This window comes from Sebastes fasciatus, chromosome 12 (genome assembly GCF_043250625.1).
Source record: "Sebastes fasciatus isolate fSebFas1 chromosome 12, fSebFas1.pri, whole genome shotgun sequence".
NCBI lineage: Eukaryota > Metazoa > Chordata > Actinopteri > Perciformes > Sebastidae > Sebastes > Sebastes fasciatus.
Window position 1 is genome coordinate 11,873,732 of NC_133806.1, and position 21,633 is coordinate 11,895,364.

Consider the following 21,633-nt stretch of genomic DNA (forward strand, 5'->3'; position numbering starts at 1 on the left):
ATGAGTCTGTTAATTTACGCATTCACACATCCGGAGTTTTTTCTTTTTCCAGCTGTCTTTCCTGCATCTAGCAGCTTCAACTGTGTTACTTTTAGTCTGGATTAAGTGTTTAACTTCTTCGTATTTGTCTAATATAGTTTGCTCTTCCTATGTTAAATGTGTCTGTCTGCTGTCAGTACACTAGTCCATGTCTGTGATTGGTCAGATGCTGCAAACTCCTCCCCGTTCATGTGAACCCGCTCACAGCCAGACTGAGAAACCCTGGGTTGACTTACAAAGTTGATAACCAGCTTCGTAGTACCGTTTAGCGAGATCTCGTTTGTTGGGTTAAGTGAAGCCAGATAACGAGAAGATACCCTGGGTATGTTGAACTCGCTTCGTAGTGCAGGCCTCAGGTCTGAATAGGGCCTAACTGACGACCCAGAAACACCAACGTAATTTTACTATTGGCTCACAAGCCTCGTTAGAAGCGGGAACCAAACATCTTCCACAGAGGTAAACAAAACATTAATTTTGGACCCACCAAAATGTTTAAAATGATTCATTCACAATCATATAAATATATTTTTTTCCCAGGAAAAGTCATACTTTTATTTGGCACCTTTCTAAAAGCTCTGTGGATTTTTATTTAAAAAATATTTTTTTACATAAAAATGTTATCAATAAGACCTTTAAATAATGTTGCATTGCATCTGTATTCCATGACAGGTCCTGTAAAGGCAAGTCATCTGATGGCTTAAACAAGCAAACGGCACAGACTGAGAACAAAGGTGATCCAGTGTATTCAGAGCCTATTGTAGTTCATCTTTGGAAAACATTGACTTCAGGAGTACTTTGGACCGGATTTTAATGAGTTCAAGCGGCACACATTCACACAGAGGCAGTATACTTTGTTAATATTTAAGTGCTGTTTAGAGAAATAAAATAATTTAACTTTATTCTTCGTTCAGTCGCGTGAGAGTTCACACTACCTTTTCCATGGAAATGAAAAACTGCTCAGGTTAACCTTTTGACCGTCGTAACAGCCATCAACCATTTACTAAAACTAAGAACCACTAAGTATATATTATAGTGGATAGTGCATTTACAAATGAAGAAAGGAAAATGCTATTTTTCAAACATTTTGAATTTATTACAGATTGATTTGGTGCAAGTTTCCTACCACAATATATAGGTCCTATTTCTTTTTTCACATATAAAGTACAAACATTTCTCATTAATAACGGTTCCAGTGTGAGAAAATGATTCCATAAGACAATCACAACTTCCTTTTCATCAAGTAATTCCCCCAAAACATGTTCAGCAACTGAATAAAACAATGCACACTTAATCATTTCATTATAGGTTTGTGATTCTATGTAAGTAGTAAAATATTAGAAATCAAAATACTTCAACTCCTTGAAATGTTCCCTTACCCCGTGTATTTTCCAGGTTAATAGCATTCCTACAGTTATTTCCCTTTACTCTTCTGGGTCTACAGGTTTGAGCGTGATGTGGATACCGTTGAGTGAGCGAAGCACCACTCTAGGAACTAACAAGGGTTTCCGAGCGGGGTCCGCGATCAGCTTGTATCTCTTCAGCGTCATGGCCGTTGCCACTTTCAGCTCATTCATGGCAAAGTTCTGACCGATGCAGTTTCTGAGTGAGGAAAACAGATAAATGAAAAGCTTTTAGTAAACGTCATAAGAGGACAGCAACATGTCATGAGAGTGGTAAATATCATCCTTTTCACTCAGAAGGAAAAGACAAAGTTTGTTTTATGGTCAAGGAAATCAAATCAGTACCAAATAATTATAATTTTTTAATGCGGCTGACATAATATTAGATTAGACAAAAATATATGGCAATAGCCCTGCAGTAAATGTAATGATGAAGCCCATGGGCATATGTTGTCACAATCAATTGATTAAAATATTTAATCACACTTTTCTCGTGGGTACCCATAGAACCCATTTTCATTCACATATCTTGAGGTCAGAGGTCAAGGGACCCCTTTGAAAATGGCCAAGACAGATTTTCCTCACCAAAACTTAGCGTAAGTTTGGAGCGTTATTCATCCTCCTTCGCTACAAGCTAGTATGACATGGTTGGTACCAATGGATCCCTTACGATTTTGAGTTTCATATGATGCCAGTATCTTCATGCTATCTTTAAAACTGAGCCTGCTACAACCTAAAAATCACATTGAAAGTTGTTGAAGTTAATACTTTAAAGAAGTTACTGGCGTTAAAACGAATTTGTGTAATTATCGCGTTAACTTTGACAGCCCTACTTGATATAAGAGCGTTTTTATCTACTGAATAAAAACACTATTTGCTAGCGGATGGTGCTCTGTTATTTAAGCTAAATTGATAACATGCCCTGGTCTAAAGTCAACTACAGGATGTTTCTATAAGAAACACTGCAGGTATGATCAATATTATCACACTGAGTAAGTATTTGAACAGGAACTTACATCAGCATAACTTGCATTTAATATTCTGTGATAAAAAAGGAGAGACATGTTTTCACCTCTACATAAGCTGCTAGACTATTTTTAGGCCACAATGTACTGTATGTGGTCAAAAGTTTTATTATTCAATTACCCCCTCCTCATTGAGCTTCAAGAGTCTTCGCAAGTTTGGAGCGTTCGACATGCTACTATGACATGGTTGCTACCAATGGATTCTTTATGTTTTCTTGTTTCATATGATGCCAGTATCTACACTCTAGCTTTAAAACTGAGCCTTCTACAATCGAAAAATCGCAAGTTGTGTTATTGCGTTAAAGAAATTAGTGGCGTTAAAACGTTATAGCGTTAACTTTGTCAGCCCTAGTTGTCACAATGTGTAAAAATAAATCCTCTGCTCAATGAAGTGATATTTGCAATGTGTGCTACTGATTGAATTACACGATTTGACTATCAATAAGTGTACCCAAATTGGTTGTTACTGCGGTATATTGCATTGTATTGTAAAGTGTTTCTTTCATGTTGTCCATAAATCCCAGGTCATTTAACTAGTGCATTTTGTTTAGCTGGTATCATGTAGGGCTGCCCCCTTTTACTCAACTAGTCGACTAATCGGTCGTTTTGATCGTAGTTGACTAAGATTTCTTTAGTCGATTAGTCATTTATTTATGCTTTTTTCATGCTGAATGACTAACAGTTTTTTCCCCATGGCAGTGGGGCTCTCCAACAGCCCCTCTGCCCCCCTGTGACTCTCTCCCTCCCACACACACACTATTGCCCCGCCGACACTGGCTCTCCCCCTCTTTCATACACTCTAAATACCACCCCCTACTGTATCCCTCTCTCTCCCTCTGATACCTGATTGTTTGCACTCCGACAATATTTGCACTATCTGTATATATCATGTTTATTTTTGTTTATAGCTTATTTTGTATATTGTATATTCTTAAAATTTCAATTTTTCTTTTTTAATTCTATTTTATTCTAATGTTTTTATCTATTATTTTGCTATTATACTGTTTGACTTGCACCAACATAACCAAAGCAAATTCCTAGTGTAAATCTCTTACACCTGGCAATAAACACAATTCTGATTCTGATTCTGATTCTGATTATTTCCAAGAAACACATAGGCACATCTCTGGTAAACACAAGATTTAAAGTGCTGCTTTTGTCTGATTCTGTGTGGAGAAACTCAGTTTTACAGATCTGTCGATTAAATCAACTAATCGATTAGTCGACAAAGATTTCTTTTGGTTGAGGACAGCCCTAGTTGCAAGAGTTGTTTACTAAAATCCAAATATTTGCATAAAGTATTTCCTTTTGGGGTTTGTGCATTGTTTTAAATTGGATCAATCCTAGATTACACTGAGTATATCTGGTTTGTATTGTGTTGGTGAAAGGGGGGCTGGTGGTAGGTTACACATTTACATGCTGCAGCCTTTTGTCAGATAAATGGTTAGACAGCGAGAAGCTGTTGTCCTAGTTCATAACGAGCCAGTCATACACGGGTGAAGACAAACCTTGGCCCAGCAGAGAATGGCACGAACGCATGAGGTGACCTCTTGGAAACATTCTCCGGTAGGAAACGCAGTGGGTCATAGACCTGTGTTGACACAACACAAAAAGAAAGAACAAACACCAGTGTGGCGTAAATCACACATTTTCTTCATTTGTCCACTGAAAATGTGATGAGTTTATGCTCACTGACACCCCTAATGCAGTGAGTGAATAAACTATGGCATACCATAGGTGTCAGTTTGTGATATGCTGACATCTGGGACCAGGGTTTGCATTAATTGGCAGCGCTGATCAAATATGAATCAATATTCTGTTACTGTAATGCCTATTTCTCACATAAAATGTTTTCAGAAACATCTCGTCGTGTACAGTTTAGCTGTAAAATGAGAAAGTTTGTGACCAGGCAGCCATGTTGAGATCGGTTGAGGAAATACCAAGCACCGCCCACCAGCCGGAGCCAACTTTCTCATTTTAGAGCTAAACAGTACACTACAAGATGTTTCTGAAAAAATGCGACCAGGGTTTGCATTAATTGTGCACTAATTTGAGGACTATGTCCCTTCTATTATTTGACACATTTTATGTAGAAGCAGGGCGCTGGGCCACCACAGCAAAGAGGGATCATACGTTTACTTTGATTCTATTAATCACATACACCATGTAGTGAGTGGGCACAGGTGAGCTTTCATTTCACAAAGATTTGCTCAGTATGAGTCATCTTGACTCACATCAGGATTTTCCCAGACAGTTGCATTCATGTGAAGCGCAAACACACTTGTTGCAATATGAGAACCTACAAATAAGGGGGAAAAAAAGGTTGGTTTAGGATTGTGCAGGGACTCCCCAACAAAGTGTATGAATACAAACAGAACAACATTTAATATATTTAAATGTGAGACATATTATTGTAAACCTGCCACGACCATTTAAAACATGTAGGTTAAAGGGTTAATATGTGCTGTATGTTGTGCAAGGCTGACTTTGTGAAACAAAGCTAAGGACATAGGTCAATTATGGAAAACCAATCTGAGACAAAACCAATACAAGTTAATATTTTATCTTTTACCAAAAGGGGATAAAGGTTACTATCTACTCAAGATTATGCTGTCTTATCTATGTGACATTTCCAAAAAACATTAACAACAAACCTTTCGGCAAAGTCCTTCCATCAAAAAAGGTAATGGGTTTGGTGGTGACCCTGGACATCCCTGGTACAGGAGGGTAAAGGCGGAGGGATTCTTTTATGCACATCGTAGTGTACGGAATTTTACTGAGATCCTCCCTTAAAACAAGACAGACACGCATTAGTTGTCAATATTCTCAGATAAAAAGTGATGGCCTAAAGCGCACCTAATCCAGCTGTGACTGTGAGCCTACCACTCGAAGGTGTCCTTGCCATCCAGGACTTGAAGGATCTCTTCCCTGCACAGCTTCTGGTGTTCTGGGTGGCAAGCCATAGAGTAGAGGATGAAAGACAGGCCACTGGCTGTGGTGTCATGGCCCTCAAACATGAAGGTGTCCACTTCTGCTCGAAGATCTTCATTTGACAGACCCTGCTGCTTCTCATCCTGAAGGTGGGATAAGAGACAAAAATGTAAAACAGTACGAGAAATAAATGTACTGTTAAAGCAGCAGTGGGTAGAATTGGATCAAATTTGATTAAAAAAAGTTATTTTTATAAAATGGTCACTATATCCTGACAGTAGTGAGACAGGTAATATGAAAAAAATCATGTCCCTCGGTGTCCTCCAGTGCTCTTCATGGCATCTGCAAGATGTCACAGACCAGAGGAAAACAACCAATCAGAGTCGAGCTTGAGTCTGCCGTCTCTGAGCAGCTGTCAATCACTCGCGAACTCCGATCAAACGGTCAAACTAGACAGCGCTGATCTAATATGAATCAATATTCTGTTAGTGTAATGCCTATTGCTCACCTCATATGTTTTCAGAAACATCTTGTAGTGTACTCTTTAGCTGTAAAATGAGAAAGTTTGTGACCTGGCCGCCATGTTGAGATCAGTTGAGGAAATACCAAGCAGTGCCCCCCATATGGAGCAAACTTTCTCATTTTACAGCTAAACAGTACACTACAAGATGTTTCTGAAAGAAAAATGCGAGAAATAGGCATTACAGTAACAGAATATTGATTAATATTTAGTTTGTGAGTGATTGACAGCTGCCTCCATTGAATGAACAGGAACGCTCTCTCTCTGAAATGACCTGTGATTGGCCAAAATCTCCCATCATGGGCTAGCTTTTTTAAAGCCTGTAAACAGAGCCATGAGGAGGAGCAGAAGTCTAGTTTTCTCTCAGAACACTTGAATTACAAAATGCTGAAAGGTTATTATGGAATTTTTGCCCAATGATGCCAAAAACATTCTGCCTACTGCAGGTCTGTGCCACTACTACTACTAGTACTATCTACTTTTTAAAAAAGTGCTGTAGTAATAAAACCATAATAAAAGAGCATATAAAATACTAAGATAAAAGGTAACTGCAGTCAGGTCAGAAGTCACATGTCAGTCAGCTCCTTCACCAGTCAAAGGTGGAGCTATAGCCACTCGAGTGTGTTTGAACAGAGGAGATTCATTAACATAGGCTATGTTGTTTGAGTGGGAATATTACATTGTGTAACTGAGTTACAGAGGTGTTTATGGGTAGCTTATTGTGGCTTATTGAGACAGAAATGGGTAGAAATAAGTTAATATTTTCCAAAATTTGGGTTAGGGTTTTGATGGAAACATGGCAATGACTAGCCTACCGAACGAGTTGGACATAATGACATAATGCCATAGTGTGAGAGCTATTTCTCTAGCTAAATGTTGCAACTAAGGACAAGATCATCTTAGATCTTAGAAAGTGTTAATCTGCCTCTACTGTGACTGATATCTAAGGTCAGAAAATCAAGCTAATGGAGCACTACATAAATCATAATGCATGTCAGGCCCTGGGAGCTTAGGGATGTTTACAGCAAGCAGAAGCTTTGTACGGCCAACATTGTCCTATATAGTCTTATTTATTTAAAAAATGTGAGTTTTTGTCTTCAGGCTGCCTGACTGTTGCCTTTGTACCAGTGGCCATTGATATGCTGAACATGAGGAAGCTTCTGCACATTAACAGAAGCCTTCTGTGTTTCATTTTGCACTGGGATTTTGCCACTTGCAGGTGATAGCTGCACATTATGCCAAATCATCTCTATTTGATCTCAGGTTTTACACATGCATACATAGCTTTTTATTGTTTATCCCCGTCAATATTTTTATTATCTCACAGTGGCCTTTGTCCTTTTTTATGTTTGTGTGGTTGTCCCTAGTGTCCTATGTATTTTGTGAGGTGTTATAAACCTTGGCAGAACATTAAACTTTCCTCCAGTTACTTTGAGCTTGAAGTGCCGTTTGCCCTAATGACTTGATGGCAGTATATATATATATATATATTGTTTGCTGTTTTTAAAGGAACAGTGTGTAACATTTCAGGGCATCTATTAGCAGAAAATGGCATATAAGATCCACCATGTTGCTCCGCCCAGTGTCTACAGTAGCCCAGAACGGACAAACCAAACACTCTAGAGAAAGCCTTTTGCGTTCTTATGTTACCTGAAGGCTATAGTTCTCTGACACGCTTGTGAAATTGCGGCTCACGTTACTACAGTCTTGGAAAGTGAGGAGTGAGTGGATGGGTACTCAGTTGGTTGCAATCTGCAACCACACCACTAGATGCCACCATATCACACTGTCCCTTTAAGTTTGATTGCTGCTACTTTAAGGCCATTTATGCTTTAAATAAATGAAAAAAATAAAATCTCACTATCTTTAAATGATTTTCTCTATAGAGGACTTTGTAACTTAATGTTTTGACTGTTGGTACACAAGTGCAGTTTACAGGTTTGTGGTTTGATACAGATTTCATGACATTGAGCAAAAGTGAGAATGTGTAATTTTTTGAATTCAGTAGATTGCAGCTGATATCACATAACATACTCTTGCGAAGAGAAGGATGTCCAGAAAGTCCAAGTTTCTCTTGGCCTGTATGCGGTCCAGCTCACTCTCTTCCTTTAGTGCTTCTTTCCTCTTTCGTATGACTTTTTCTTCAAAAGACAAGATAATGAATGAATTTCCAGGCTCACTCTTAAAATACAGCAACGTCAATACACACCCAAAGCTTAGTTTATGGGTACTCTATATTGCAAAATGATCAAATCCAGTATGATTGGTATTTGGCAATCGTTTCAGATTGTCATAATTCAAATCATGTGTGAAGATCTTACCTGTGTGACTGTGAGCCACCCCGCAGGCTTTTCTGAATCTGAAACCATGTGGGCTGAGGTAGAAAATGATGTCATTGTGGTATGGAAACGTCCTGACCCGCAGGTTAGACAGATAACTGAGCTCATACACTGCTTTGATGTATGCATTTGTTCCACTGAAAGGAGAAGGTAGGCAAACATTACAAGCTCAATTTCCTCCACTCATGATTCAGACAGCTGAGGCAGTAAACAATTGAGAACACAGACCTGCAATTGAGAATGGCGGGAAAAGGTTAGCATGGACTCACCTATCTGTCTGACAGTTGCTGTCGTAGCTGAAGGCACACTTCAAGATGCTGTCTAGTGTCATGAGGCTCACGTGATGAAACAATTCCAAGGGCTCATTGTTGTTTGCATGACTTTCCCATTTGTCCTGGCAACAGTGAGAGAACAGATGTGACCTCTCTGCAGGAGATGGAAAAAACTCCAACACACAACATTAGCTCGACCAACTTAGACACAAAATATCAGAGGTGGGACCAAGTCATTGTTTTGCAAGTCAAAAGTAAGTCTCAAGTCCTTGAACTCAAGTCTCAAGTAAACACTAACAAGTCCCTAGTCTAGTCCAAAGTCAAGACTGACAAATCTCAAGACAAGTCTCAAGTCAAGACTGACAAGTCCCAAGTCAAGTCCAAAGTCAGCACTGACAAGTCCCACGACAAGTCTCAAGTCAAGACTGACAAGTCCCAAGACAAGTCTCAAGTCAAGATTGACAAGTCCCAAGTCGAGCCTAAAGTCGAGTCCAAAGTCAAGACTAACAGGTCGAAAATCCCAAGTCCTAAACTTTGAGTTTTGAGTCCTATACAAGCCATAATGCACTCTTCGACAGATGTAATGCATCGTTTTGCATACTGCAATTTGTTTTTTGTTGACCATCGCCTAGTTTTGGTATGCAAACAAAATGATCTTTGTTAACATTTTTTCCAACTGGCACTCAGTAACTTAACGTGAGTTTTTCACGGTTCTCTCCTGCAACTTGATTGGATAATGTCTGATTGGTTCAAACAAAGTGGATCTGGGGAATTAAGTGTCGACTTGCTGGGAGTGAATAGCATTAACATTAGTTGATTCAGGAAATGAACTGATTTGTGGCACACTTTTTAAATAACAAACTTTTAAATCTTTGGGTTTGGGGGAAGGTATCAAGTGTTTTCAAGTCAAAAGGCTCAAGTTCAAGAGAAGTCACGAGTCACTAGCGTTAAAGGTCAAGTCGAGTCTAAAGTCATCAAATTTGTGACTCAAGTCCACATCTCTGCAAAATATGTAATCTAGACAGCCCTGGCCTTTTTGTTAAACATTACTTCACCATTATGGTCATTGTTTACTTATTATGACTTGTGATCTACACAACTATACTGTCATTTACATACCAGCATAGTTTTAGCAGAGTCTGACATCAGTTTTACGTATGGTTTCAAAACATCATAATGGAAACCTGGGGTCAAGAGCCTTCGGGCCCGAAACCACTTCTGACCGCTTGACGTCAATAAGCCATCACCTGAAGACAGAGACAGGCAGCATGTGTGTCAGCGAGTAAAGCAGCTTAACAAACAACTCTGTTATAAACCAAAATATGTTGTAGGAGAAAGGCAAAGCAGTCTTACCAATCCAAGGCAAAATAAACTGATATCCTAAAACACCCTTTGGCTCTGTCAGGAAACAGACAAAAACTAATTCTGTTACATTGACCTTTGGCTGTAAAAATGGAGCCAATGTCCCCATATAGGAGATTATAAACAGCACTGAATTGATTACACTGTTATGATGGTGTATCATATCTGTAAAGATAAAAAAAAAAAAAAAATCGCTCACATACCTGTTGATGCCAATATTGTTTTCACATAATCTGGATGGTGGATGTTGAGGATACCAAAGAAGGGGCCCAGCCACACTGGGAAAGCATAAGGGTACTGCTGTCCCCATTCCAGTAACCTGGGAAGTTCTTGCCCATATTGTTTAAACTGAAAGAAAAATTAAACATAGGAAACTTAACCAAACCTTTCTATCCTGTAGTATAAATGGCCCAATGGCATCATTTAAATGTTGAAAGTGGTCTAGGTGAAGGTAATTTGACTTGTTTTTTATACAGCATACTGTTTATTCAATAACACATCATTATTTTATATGATTGTTTCATGTTTTTCATATACTTTACTTGAGGGATGCACTGATCAGACTTTTTCAGATACCGATACCGATACCTGGACTATGGATATCGTCCGAAAACCAAGTACCAGTACCAGTTTTGCCACATACCAGTGTTTAATTAATAAGCTACACGCATCACTGTGTGGAAGTGACTGGTATCATTCTGTTATGTGTAAGGCAAAATCAGGCTTGACTTAAACATTACTTTCTTTGTAAAACTAAATGTTACAAATAAATACATATATATAAATGTACGGAACTGTTATTTATTATTAAGATAATAAATTATACACCAGCAACTTGGTAAAAAAAAATCTTAACCAAAAACTAAAATTAGTTAGTTAACCAAAATTAACAGGAATTATTTACATTAATTACAGTTCAGGTGTAAACCTTTTTAACGCAGCAACAAACCTGATATCCGATCCAGTATCGGTGCATCCCTACTTTACTTTACTTATTTATTTTGAGTCAGGGACAAGACACATTAATTAACATGAATGGTATGTCAATTTGTCAGATTTATCCTAAAGGATAATAATATGTAAGATCTGCAAAGTAACTAAAGCTGTCAGAAAATATATAATGGAGTAAAAAAGTACAATATTTCCCACTGAAATGTGGTAGAATGGAAGTATAAATGGAAATACTGGTACCTCAGGCATACATGTACATCGAAACTATACTATAAGTTGCACTTATTAATTTGTTTTATTTGTTTGTTAAAAATGGAAATATAACATTTTAAGCTGAGAACACGCAGTCAGCAATTATGATGGCTTATTCTGACTCATCAGGTGAATACGCGTCTTCAGTTCAGTGTCCTGATGGTGCCAGCCTTTAAATGTTTTCTATAGATCTGGTTTTATCAACATGTTCTCCTCAGGGCAGGTTGCTGAATGAAGCCATATTTTGCATCTGCAAATGAATGCATTAAATGAGCCCAACCTTGTGTATGAAGCACTTTGTACGTTTGGTTTGAAAGGTGCTATAAGTTGTTTTATTATTATTATTATTATTGTTGTTATTATGATTATGATTATTATGATTATTGTTAGTGTTATTATTATTATGATTTCGATTATGATTAATATTAATCTGATTAATAATAACAAACAAGTTGCAGTTACTGCAACCTTACTGAATTACCTCATTCACATTTCCATAAAGCCAGTGTGGCGGTGGTCCTGGAAAATCTTCAAAGCTTCGTAACGTGTCTCTTTTTCGGGCGAGCAAGACGGTTAACTTATAGACGACGACCACAAGACACAGCAGAGCAAACAAGTGATGCATCTGAGGCCGGCCCCACTGAGACTTCACGAAACCTTCAGCTGACTCCATTCTGCCTGAGCCTGCAGAGTAAAAACTCTCTGAGCACAACAGAAGGTGTCCTGCTTGATGATGAAAAAGGTGCACAACAAACTCTCAAGTAGATGAGTAGTATGAAGCAATCAGCAGCGGGTGGGAGGAGAAGTATGTTGCTCGGGGGACCATTGACCTCGAATGGTCTCAGGAGTCTCGCGAGAGTTTGTGCAAGTTTTCGCAATTTGTGTGTTACCTTCAAAACACGGCCGTGCTCGGGCCTGACTATCAAAAGGCAACTTTACGTGCTGGCGGAAAAATAGGATTTTTGACTTTTGAGAATTTTCATTTATTTTGCAGAAACTGTTTCAGAGAGGTGTTAATTCAAATGTTAACGTTGGAGGTTTGTGGTGCTGTTAATCAAACTACAATAATAATAATAATAATACATTTATTTATATAGCACTTCTCAAAACAGATGTTACAAAGTGCCTCACAAGACAATAAAAGCAGATAAGTAAAGTAAAAGATATGGTAACTGTTAAAACAGACAGGCTATGATATGTAACAGTGTTGTTGTTGTTTTTTATTTATTTATTTTAAACAATATTTTATTGAATTTTACATATAATAATAATAATAATGATAATAATACATTTATTTATATAGCACTTCTCAAAACAGATGTTACAAAGTGCTTCACGAGACAATAAAAGCAGATAAATAAATGAAAAGATATGGTAACTGTTTAAACAGACAGGCTATGATATGTAACAGTGTTGTTGTTGTTTTTTATTTATTTATTTTAAACAATATTTTTATTGAATTTTACATATAATAATAATAATAATGATAATAATACATTTATTTATATAGCACTTCTCAAAACAGATGTTACAAAGTGCTTCACGAGACAATAAAAGCAGATAAATAAATGAAAAGATATGGTAACTGTTTAAACAGACAGGCTATGATATGTAACAGTGTTGTTGTTGTTTTTTATTTATTTATTTTAAACAATATTTTTATTGAATTTTACATATAATAATAATAATAATGATAATAATACATTTATTTATATAGCACTTCTCAAAACAGATGTTACAAAGTGCTTCACGAGACAATCAAAGCAGATAAATAAATTAAAAGATATGGTAACTGTTAAAACAGACAGGCTATGATATGTAACAGTGTTGTTGTTGTTTTTTATTTATTTATTTAAAAAAAAAATTATTGAATTTTACATATAATAATAATAATAATAATAATACATTTATTTATATAGCACTTCTCAAACAGATGTTACAAAGTGTTTCACAAGACAATAAAAGCAGATAAATACAGTAAAAGATATGGTAACTGTTAAAACAGAACACCAAACAATAACAGAAGATAGGGTAAAACAAATATGGTAACTGCTAAAACAGAACATCACAGAACATATCAATAATAATAGAAGTGGTAAAATGGTAGGACAAGTTGATAAAACAAATATACAGTTTATATACATAAATGTGTATAAATGTACACATGCGTCCAGCAACGGATGTATATATACATATATTTATACCCTTCTAATTATAGGAATGCTATCCTAAAAAAATGTGTTTTCAAAAGTTTTTTAAAAGTGGATAGAGAGTTAGATGATTGTATCTAGATTTGTAGATTTGTCCAAAATTCAAGAATGTGCAAAATTACAACATCAAACTCATGACTGAATTATGCAACGATATTTAAAAGGTCCTAAGCATTAGTTAGCTTGTTGTGCTTATGTCACTCTCATCTGATTCATATTGCTCATGTCATGTAGGCTAAGATTTTCCACTGTTGCACTTTCCAGACATTGTGCTCGTTCTCAGTGTCTGTCCTCTGTTAACCTAAATAATCGTTGACTACTCAAATAAACTTCTAAAACTATTACTGCAACCTATATTTATGAAGTTAAGCAAAATGGTCATCGCAAGAAACTCCAGTTAAGTTTAGGATGGCAGTTGAGTAAATAACACAAGAGCACAATTATTTTTTTTTGTTTTACTCAAATAAATTACAAATTATCTCATAGGTGTATAAACAGCTGTGAGTACAGTTTGACACCTTTATGTGAGAAAGTACTTGTGGCTGATGTGCATACTGTATCTCAACACCTATGCTAATGCAAAAAGTGGAATAAATGCAACGCCATCAGAAAAACAGTGTGGGTGAAAGACAAGCCACGGTATATTTCCTCTTCATTGGCTGTTGGACCACTTCCGGTGTGTCAACCTGAATCTGATCTGTGTGTGATGAGCAGTATTAGTGTTACCTCTGAGGGGGTGTTTCATCTGTTCAGTATTTCCTTTTTATTTGTGAAGAGACTTGAGTGCCTCAAGCATGATGCGAAAATACTTTATTTTTCTACTGTTTATTTGGACCTCATGCCCTTTTGCCTCAGGAAACAGTAAGTAACTCACTAAATCATTGATATTACACTGTATTTAAACTACAATTTTGGGAAGTTAGTGTTATTCATATTTTACATTTTTCAAGCTATTATTAACAGAAAACTTATATTTTGGCAGCAACAAATCACCTTCAATTCTCGCTGGGATGTCAAGCTGTGATACCGTGTCAACAAAACAAAAGTGATTCAAACTCTTTCTACTGGTTTTACAAGAAAGATGAACATAGCAAAAAAATTCAGTTATATTTTCAAGATAAGAACGGAATCGAACACCATCAGCAGCTCTTTCGATCCAGAATGAAGGTGCCGCGCAATGGTTCCTTGGTCATCGATCATTTCACAGAGAATAATCAAGGCCTTTACTGGTGTGAATATAATTGTTTTCACTACCGTTGTTGGAATAAACCGCCCACAGTCATCAGCGTGAAGAAAGGTCAGAACTATAATGATTGTTTGTTCTCTTAAAACTGAATATATAAGGCACCCAACTGCTTTGTATACATTTGGAAAAGTCCATGTTCTATTCAAACAAACTATCTTTTTTTATTTCCAGAAAGTCTGAAAGAAACTCGTAAACCATTCTACGTTATTGCAGGCAGCAATTTTACTCATGCATGTCCGGGTGAATTGACTAACTTAAAATGGACATTTGAAGCAAGTAACAACTCGAAACAAGGACCAGAATCAGACTTTAGGACTTCCAACAAGTCTGTACACATTGCAAATGTCAAAGGAGCAGATGCTGGGAAATACACTTGCTGGAAACATGGATGTGATGGACACAGGCAGAAGCTATTTACCATCAACTTGTGTGTCATTACGGGTGAGAAAATACCACACACGTACAATGTCTTATGTCAAAATGAAATGGCTTAACTTCGAATATTTTTAATTACAGTACACGACAGTGAGGATTCACCTGTTTCTTGTGTTGTGATGTGTGACGAGGAATTCAGTAACATCAAACCAAACAGCACATTAAATGTGGAGACAGGCACAAGGACGATATCAGTGCTTGTAGCTCCAAATGGGTCTTTAAATTGCAGTGCAAAGCAGATGTTTGATGGATACAGTACAGTTAACAGCACTCACAGACCATCAAATGCTTCAAACAAAACAACAGGTGGGTGTTTTGTTTTGCCGCATCTCTCTTTAAGGAGTTTATGACCCCAATCAAAAAATAATTGTAATTCTTATGTTTTGGGTTTTACAGATATACCTACAGAGCCTGAATATCCGATTGCAGTTATTTATGGAACATCAGCAGCTCTTACATGTCTTATTTTAATGGCACTTTTCATTTGCTACTTCAGACCAAGATTGCGGGCAGGTAGGATAATTATGCAACTCTTTGTCATATTGAACTTCCTGTTTATTGTTTTTTTCAGTGGTCTGCTGCCTTGAAAGAGATGTAGATGTTTCATACATATATCCCCCCTGATTCTGTTTTTGTTTCCATCTCTTCAAAGCGTTTCCTGTTCACTTTTGTGGCTGTGGCTTCAACGGCACGGTGGGTGTTATATGACGACGACGATGATGATGATCATGATCATGATGATGGCATAACCTAATACTATCTACCATGCAGCAATGAATTTGCAAATGTGTTGTTCTGTTCGGGTAATGACATTTCTTACTTCTTACTGCAGGTGGAAGAGGAGAAAGACGTGGTTTATTCATCAATTATCATCACAGGACCTGCGAAGACAACAAACAATCATATGACTTACAGTGACAGTAGTTGTGTCTATAGTGAAATAAAAGTAAATAGAGAAAAGGTTCCAAATTAAGATGTTCCATACATGCCACTATAATAATAGCTCACTTGTATTTCATGAGAAAAAATGTTTGTGACTTCACCCACGTGGGTCTGAAGGGGAATTTTCAAGCATTGAGTTGATTTGTTTGATTAGGAAGTTTCCTAACTGGGTGAAATCCAAGCAGCAGTCATAATGAGAGCTGATTTAATACTACACAATTAAAAAAGTAATTTATTAGTTACTTTCCTTTTTTTCAAACACAGGAACATCCTTTCCATAATTCCTCACTCCAACATGACTGATAATTTCAAGCCAAAATATATATACAGTATATTAGTCGAGAGAACTTTAATGAGAAACTTCTGGTTTGATACTAATGACTGATAATGTGTTTTATGGAGAACAAAAATATCACTTGTGTCTTTAGATACTGTAGCTACAGTGCATAAAGTGGAAAGTAAACTAACAGTCCTACATTCATGCATGTATTGTATATCAGTACAATATTTTACTTTACTTGAGTATTTATATTGCTAGCCAGGGAGATATAGGCCTCTGTAATCTACCCTTTTACTCCACTACATGAAGTAGGCTAGTTAAAATTATCTCCCCCTACAACAATTGGCCTATTGTGGCTTGCATGCTGATGAGTAATCAGCATCAGTAATAATAAAGCAATGATAGGCTATAATAGTTTAACAGTACGAAGAGTACTTTGACACTTTCAGCACATTTTGTATTTACTTCTGCACTTTTAGGAAATGTTCTGTACGCAGCACTTTTACATGGAATGGTAATAAAGTACTTTTACAGCAAGTTTAAATGATCTGAGTAGTTCTTCCATCATTGCTTACATGTTAATGCATAGCTAATTAATGATAATCCTATGATGTGTCTAACGTTATACACTGAAAGTGGCCCTTATGCACAATTAAATAATAGGCCTTTTTCACAGCAGACATTTTGACTTGTCATAGTAAGAAAAGCTCAGGTGTTACTAATATCACACTTGATTATATACCCTTACAAAAATAGGTTTATTCAAGTGTGCTATTTGTATACAGTACTTATTTTAAACTCAAAATAAGAGAGTGTACTTTCAGTTTACTTTCTACTTATCAGAGATATACTCAACAAAAGTATACATAAGTATACTTGGCTCATACTGAACAAATTTATACGATAATTACATCAGTAATTCATTTATATTTCTGTATGACAGAGATAAAAGGTAATAATTATAGTAAGACAAATTTAGGAACATTTAATTAGAGTATATGTATGGCTCAATAAGGAAGCTGGTTAATAATTAATGAATGATTTATGGAGAAGGGGTGGGATTAAATATATATGTATATAGATATGTAAATCAAGGCATCAAGTGTTTGACAATTTTTTTTTTATGCTTTCCATTGTACGTAAATACTACTTGTTTCTGACTGTCCACTTGTTGCTATGATCATTCTCTTTTTCTTTATTTAATTTTTTGTATTCTACATATTCGAAATACATTTTGAAATGAAAATGAATGAATTATCATCAATTAAATATAATTCCCATGTAGGCTTAATCAAATGTCTCAAGTGCAGCATTTACTTTAATTGTAATTAGCCAAGAATAACTTATATACTTATAATGAATGAAACAAAACAAATTAGATTTTAATGTATTTTATTGAAGCAGAAGTAGTGTTTGACAATTTATTTTTCTTATGCTTTTCATTGTATATAAATACTACTTCTTTCTGATGTCCACTTGTTGGTATGATCATTCTCTTTTTCTTTCTTTTTTTTTTGTATTCTACATATTCAAAATAAATTTTAAAATGACAAATGAAATGAAAATGACTACATGAGGAACATGTATGCAGGAGTTGTACATCTTCCATCGCTTATAAAATAACCTACTATATTGTGATTTAGTTATATTATAAGTAATGAATTGGTATTCTGGATTGATAACACATTTGTATTTTAATAAAGGATAATTATATCAGTAATTAATTTATATTTCTGTATGACATAGATTAAAGGTAATAACTATAGTTAGACAAATTTAGGAAAATTTAATTATTACTTATTATATATATATATATAATATAGTACTGATAACCTCCAGTAGGGGGCGGTAATGCGCCTCACAGTTGGATGCAACCACCGAGAAACAACAACAACAACAGAGGGAGAGAAGTAAGATGATCTTCATTCACTTCTGCAGGCTGAGTTCATCATCCTTTCTCTGTCTCATAGTAAACAGAGCGGGTTTGCTATTCTCATATTAAGCAGCTCTTTGTTTCCACAGATATATATATATATATATATATATATATATATATATATTCTTAACGTGGCTAACACAGCTTTCACTGTAGCTACCTGATGCTAACAGACTTAGCTGCTAGCCGGGTGTTGATTGAACAAACACGGATCCTCTTGTGTTTCTTTACTCTGGAGGCTCTATACCGAAGACGAACACAACCAACATTTACCCCCCAGCAAGTGAAGAGCTGCATTTCTTTCATTTCTCAGGTAAGCTTAATGAAACATGCTACTAGTGAGTACTTGTGAAGCTAACACTGGTTGCTAGGTAACGTTAGCCTAGCATGTGAGCTACGTTAAAAGTTGACAACTCAGTTAGTTAATGGTGACGTTGCTGATATATAGTTAATAATACCCTCCTCTTTTACAGACAAAAACAACCTGAGAGAAGATGGAAGCTCCTCCTGTTTCAGTGATGCCTGTCACTGGAGGCACCATCAACATGATGGAGTACCTGCTGCAAGGTGAGATAACATTAGAGACATCCACAGACAATGAAACCAGTGATATCTCTAGACTATAAACTATCCTGAAGTGTAAGGTATACATGGCCCCGTAGGACTGAATGATACAAGGACATATGCGATTAGTTAGTTTGTGTTTATGTTTGAAAGCAGGGAATGAAATCAGCACCTGCCACCTGCCAAATATCAAATACAGGGTGAATGTTGGCTGTGGAAGGTAAAAATTTCAGGCCACCTGTGGCTGTTAAGTCAACGAAAGTCAGAGTCGCTCTACATAGACGTGAACGAGCATCGCTCAAAACAGTGAGGCGACACACGTCAGCTAAAACCACTATATCACTCTATATTTCACCTGCTTGGCAGTAATGTCAGCTGACCAGACAAAGGTCTCTCCATGAATCAATGCTGATCCTAGTGTTGGCTTTTCCTGCTTCAGCCTCCCGACCGCGGTCGGAGGGAACAGGGAAGACACCGGCACCCGGTCGGAGACGATAACGTTTCTCGCTGCGGAGCCCCGTCACTTCACAAGACACGGGAAACCTCTGTTGGTCTGGTGGAGCTGCAGCATTTATTTCTGCACAAACGTCCACTGTACATTCACTAGATATTCTCAGAGCTAAACTAACTCTTCTGCAGTGTGGAGTGTGCGCGCATGCACGTGAGGTGGAGCGAGCTGAGTGAAGGCAAGCAGGCAGAGGAGCAGAGTACAGCAGAGACTCCGGCCCTGGAGACCAAAGCTACGGTCTCCCCCGCGTCCTCCGACCGTGGCCAACACTGTTTAACAGACGGGCTTGATTAGATATAACTTTGCGGTTTTGGTGCTTCCATGTAGTTTGTGTTGGAGTCTGAGTCTGAACAACGTAGCCACACGCGAGCGCGCATGGGACACCGACCCGGATTGATTTATACGTGGAAGAAGTTACAAACAGTCCCTTTTAAAGGAAAAACCAACACAAAGTGCCTTAATGATGTTTGGACAGATCAAGCTGCAAGAACTTGTGACATACCTTCTCTGGAACTCAAGAATTTCTCAATTTTGGATCAATAAAGAACATCTATAAATTTATCTATCTAGTGGTGGGATGAATACCGGTCTTCCGAAAGATATTTCCTCAGTTGGTGTTTCGATGATGATGATGATGATGATGATGGTGGTGATGGTGGTGGTGGTGGTGGAGAGTGATGGCTTAACATGTCATTTCAAAATCTTCCAAATAGTCTGCCCTCTTTGATATAAACAGGATAAACAAGATATTAGAAACTCACTAAAACTATAACCTTCATGACGGGTAGAGTGCAATATTGCCAACATGGCAATGGTGACAACATATCTTTAACATCTGCCATGTTTGTGACAAAGATCTATTTCCTTTCTGTCTCAGCTCTCTGTGTCTTAAATTTCAGCTGATGTAATGTTGGATAAGTGTTGAGTGTGTAAATGTATGTTGAAACTACAGTTCTAAATACAATATCTTGTTCAGCCCAGATCATCACACCACATTGTTTATATGTTGTTTATACTGTATGTCTGTTTTTTTTACCCTTTATTAATGTAGGCAGTGTGTTAGACCAGGCACTGGAAAGCCTCTTGCATCGCCTTCGAGGTCTGTGTGACAACATGGAACCTGAGACCTTTACAGATCATGAACTGGTTTATCTTCTGAAAGGCCAACAAGGGAACCCTTTCATTCTGCGTGCCCGGCGGTCACTCTCCCACCCCACATCACCATGGCACCTACGCTACCTAGGCCAACCTGAGGTGGGCGACAAGAGCCGCCATGCCCTGGTGCGCAACTGTGTTGACGTGGCTGCCTCTCACAGCCTGCCGGAGTTCCTCAATGAGATGGGCTTCCGCATGGACCACGAGTTTGTGGCCAATGGACACATATTCCGCAAAGGTGTTATGAAAATTGTGGTTAGCAAGCTGTCACGCATCCTGGTACCGGGGAACACGGATAACACAGAACGTCTATCACTTTCATACCTGGTGGAGCTGAGTGTGTTGGCTCCCGCCGGCCAGGACACTATGTCAGAGGAAGTGCGCAGCTTTGCTGAGCAACTTAAACCCCTGGTTCACCTGGAGAAGATTGACCCCAGCAAACAGAGACATTGAATGACATCATTTAGAGTGGAAGTCATCTCTGACTACCATGGACAAATTAGACCTCCTGTTTTTTTTACACAATGTTTACATTTGAACTAAAAATTAAATACAATTCAACTTTGACTTAACGGTTCCACTTCTGGTCAATTTGTTATGTGAAAATGACAACAATTACGACAGAATATCACTGCACTCCATAATTTTCCAACAAAGTGTGGTCATAAAAGTTTTGACATGGTACCTTGTCACTTTTTCATCAATAAATACTGCATGGTCTCAGTTAGTCATTGTTAATTTCATTTACGTTTTTATATTTGTTGTAGATCCATAAGTATGCACCTGCAGAAAAAAATCATCTCCTGCACAGTGGAGTTTACTATATCTACATAAGAAACAATAGTAATGTCAGGGCTCCAGACTAACTTTTACATTAGTTGCACTGGTGCGCCTAAGTTTTTCATTTAGGTGCACCCAAAATTTGTTACCGTGCCATTTAGCGCCACAATAATCCATTTGAAGTGTTACAGTTTTTGTCAGTTCCCATACACATTGGTAGGCTAATTTCTTAACACATTATGTAAATAATTGTAAACAGGAATAAAGGTGCAGATGAATGTTTTTTTTAGTCCAATGAGGCCCCCTCTGTGCCGAAGATGTTGGATCAGAAGGACGCTGGAAGTAGGGGGTTGCTTTGCACTCTGGAGCCATGGATGTGTTTGGGAATAAATACAAGAAATGCAAGAAGCCAGTGCCTGCATTGAGTGTCAAGCAGTAAAAGAAGTAAGTATTGCTAAAAAAAAAATACCTATCAGTCAAGTGACA

At 37.3% G+C, this 21,633-nt stretch overlaps 2 protein-coding genes and 1 long non-coding RNA gene across 4 annotated transcripts; 2 read left to right on the forward strand and 1 right to left on the reverse strand.

Moving 5' to 3' along the window:
• Nucleotides 1-1,110: 1,110 nt before the first annotated feature.
• On the reverse strand, nucleotides 1,111-11,764 carry cyp4t8 (cytochrome P450, family 4, subfamily T, polypeptide 8). Its single transcript, XM_074653128.1, has 12 exons — nucleotides 11,573-11,764; nucleotides 10,092-10,236; nucleotides 9,880-9,924; nucleotides 9,646-9,773; nucleotides 8,524-8,648; nucleotides 8,237-8,391; nucleotides 7,950-8,056; nucleotides 5,348-5,538; nucleotides 5,119-5,252; nucleotides 4,699-4,763; nucleotides 3,973-4,055; nucleotides 1,111-1,638 (listed from the first exon to the last, which is right to left on the reverse strand). Exons 1-12 carry the CDS (start codon nucleotides 11,762-11,764, stop codon nucleotides 1,461-1,463), a joined length of 1,548 nt encoding a protein of 515 aa, XP_074509229.1. The 3' UTR covers nucleotides 1,111-1,460.
• Nucleotides 11,765-14,027: 2,263 nt separating this feature from the next.
• LOC141778245 (uncharacterized) lies at nucleotides 14,028-16,756 on the forward strand. Of its 2 annotated transcripts, none has more exons than XR_012596020.1 (7): nucleotides 14,028-14,162; nucleotides 14,284-14,598; nucleotides 14,719-14,988; nucleotides 15,064-15,288; nucleotides 15,379-15,495; nucleotides 15,635-15,675; nucleotides 15,815-16,756. It is a non-coding gene; the product is annotated as an uncharacterized LOC141778245 (long non-coding RNA). The 2 variants fall into 2 exon arrangements; XR_012596021.1 differs by having other exon boundaries at nucleotides 15,635-15,679; nucleotides 15,822-15,956.
• Nucleotides 16,757-18,042: 1,286 nt separating this feature from the next.
• med18 (mediator of RNA polymerase II transcription, subunit 18 homolog (yeast)) lies at nucleotides 18,043-20,934 on the forward strand. Its single transcript, XM_074653132.1, has 4 exons — nucleotides 18,043-18,114; nucleotides 18,379-18,453; nucleotides 18,614-18,707; nucleotides 20,264-20,934. Exons 3-4 carry the CDS (start codon nucleotides 18,635-18,637, stop codon nucleotides 20,818-20,820), a joined length of 630 nt encoding a protein of 209 aa, XP_074509233.1. The 5' UTR covers nucleotides 18,043-18,114; nucleotides 18,379-18,453; nucleotides 18,614-18,634; the 3' UTR covers nucleotides 20,821-20,934.
• Nucleotides 20,935-21,633: the final 699 nt, after the last annotated feature.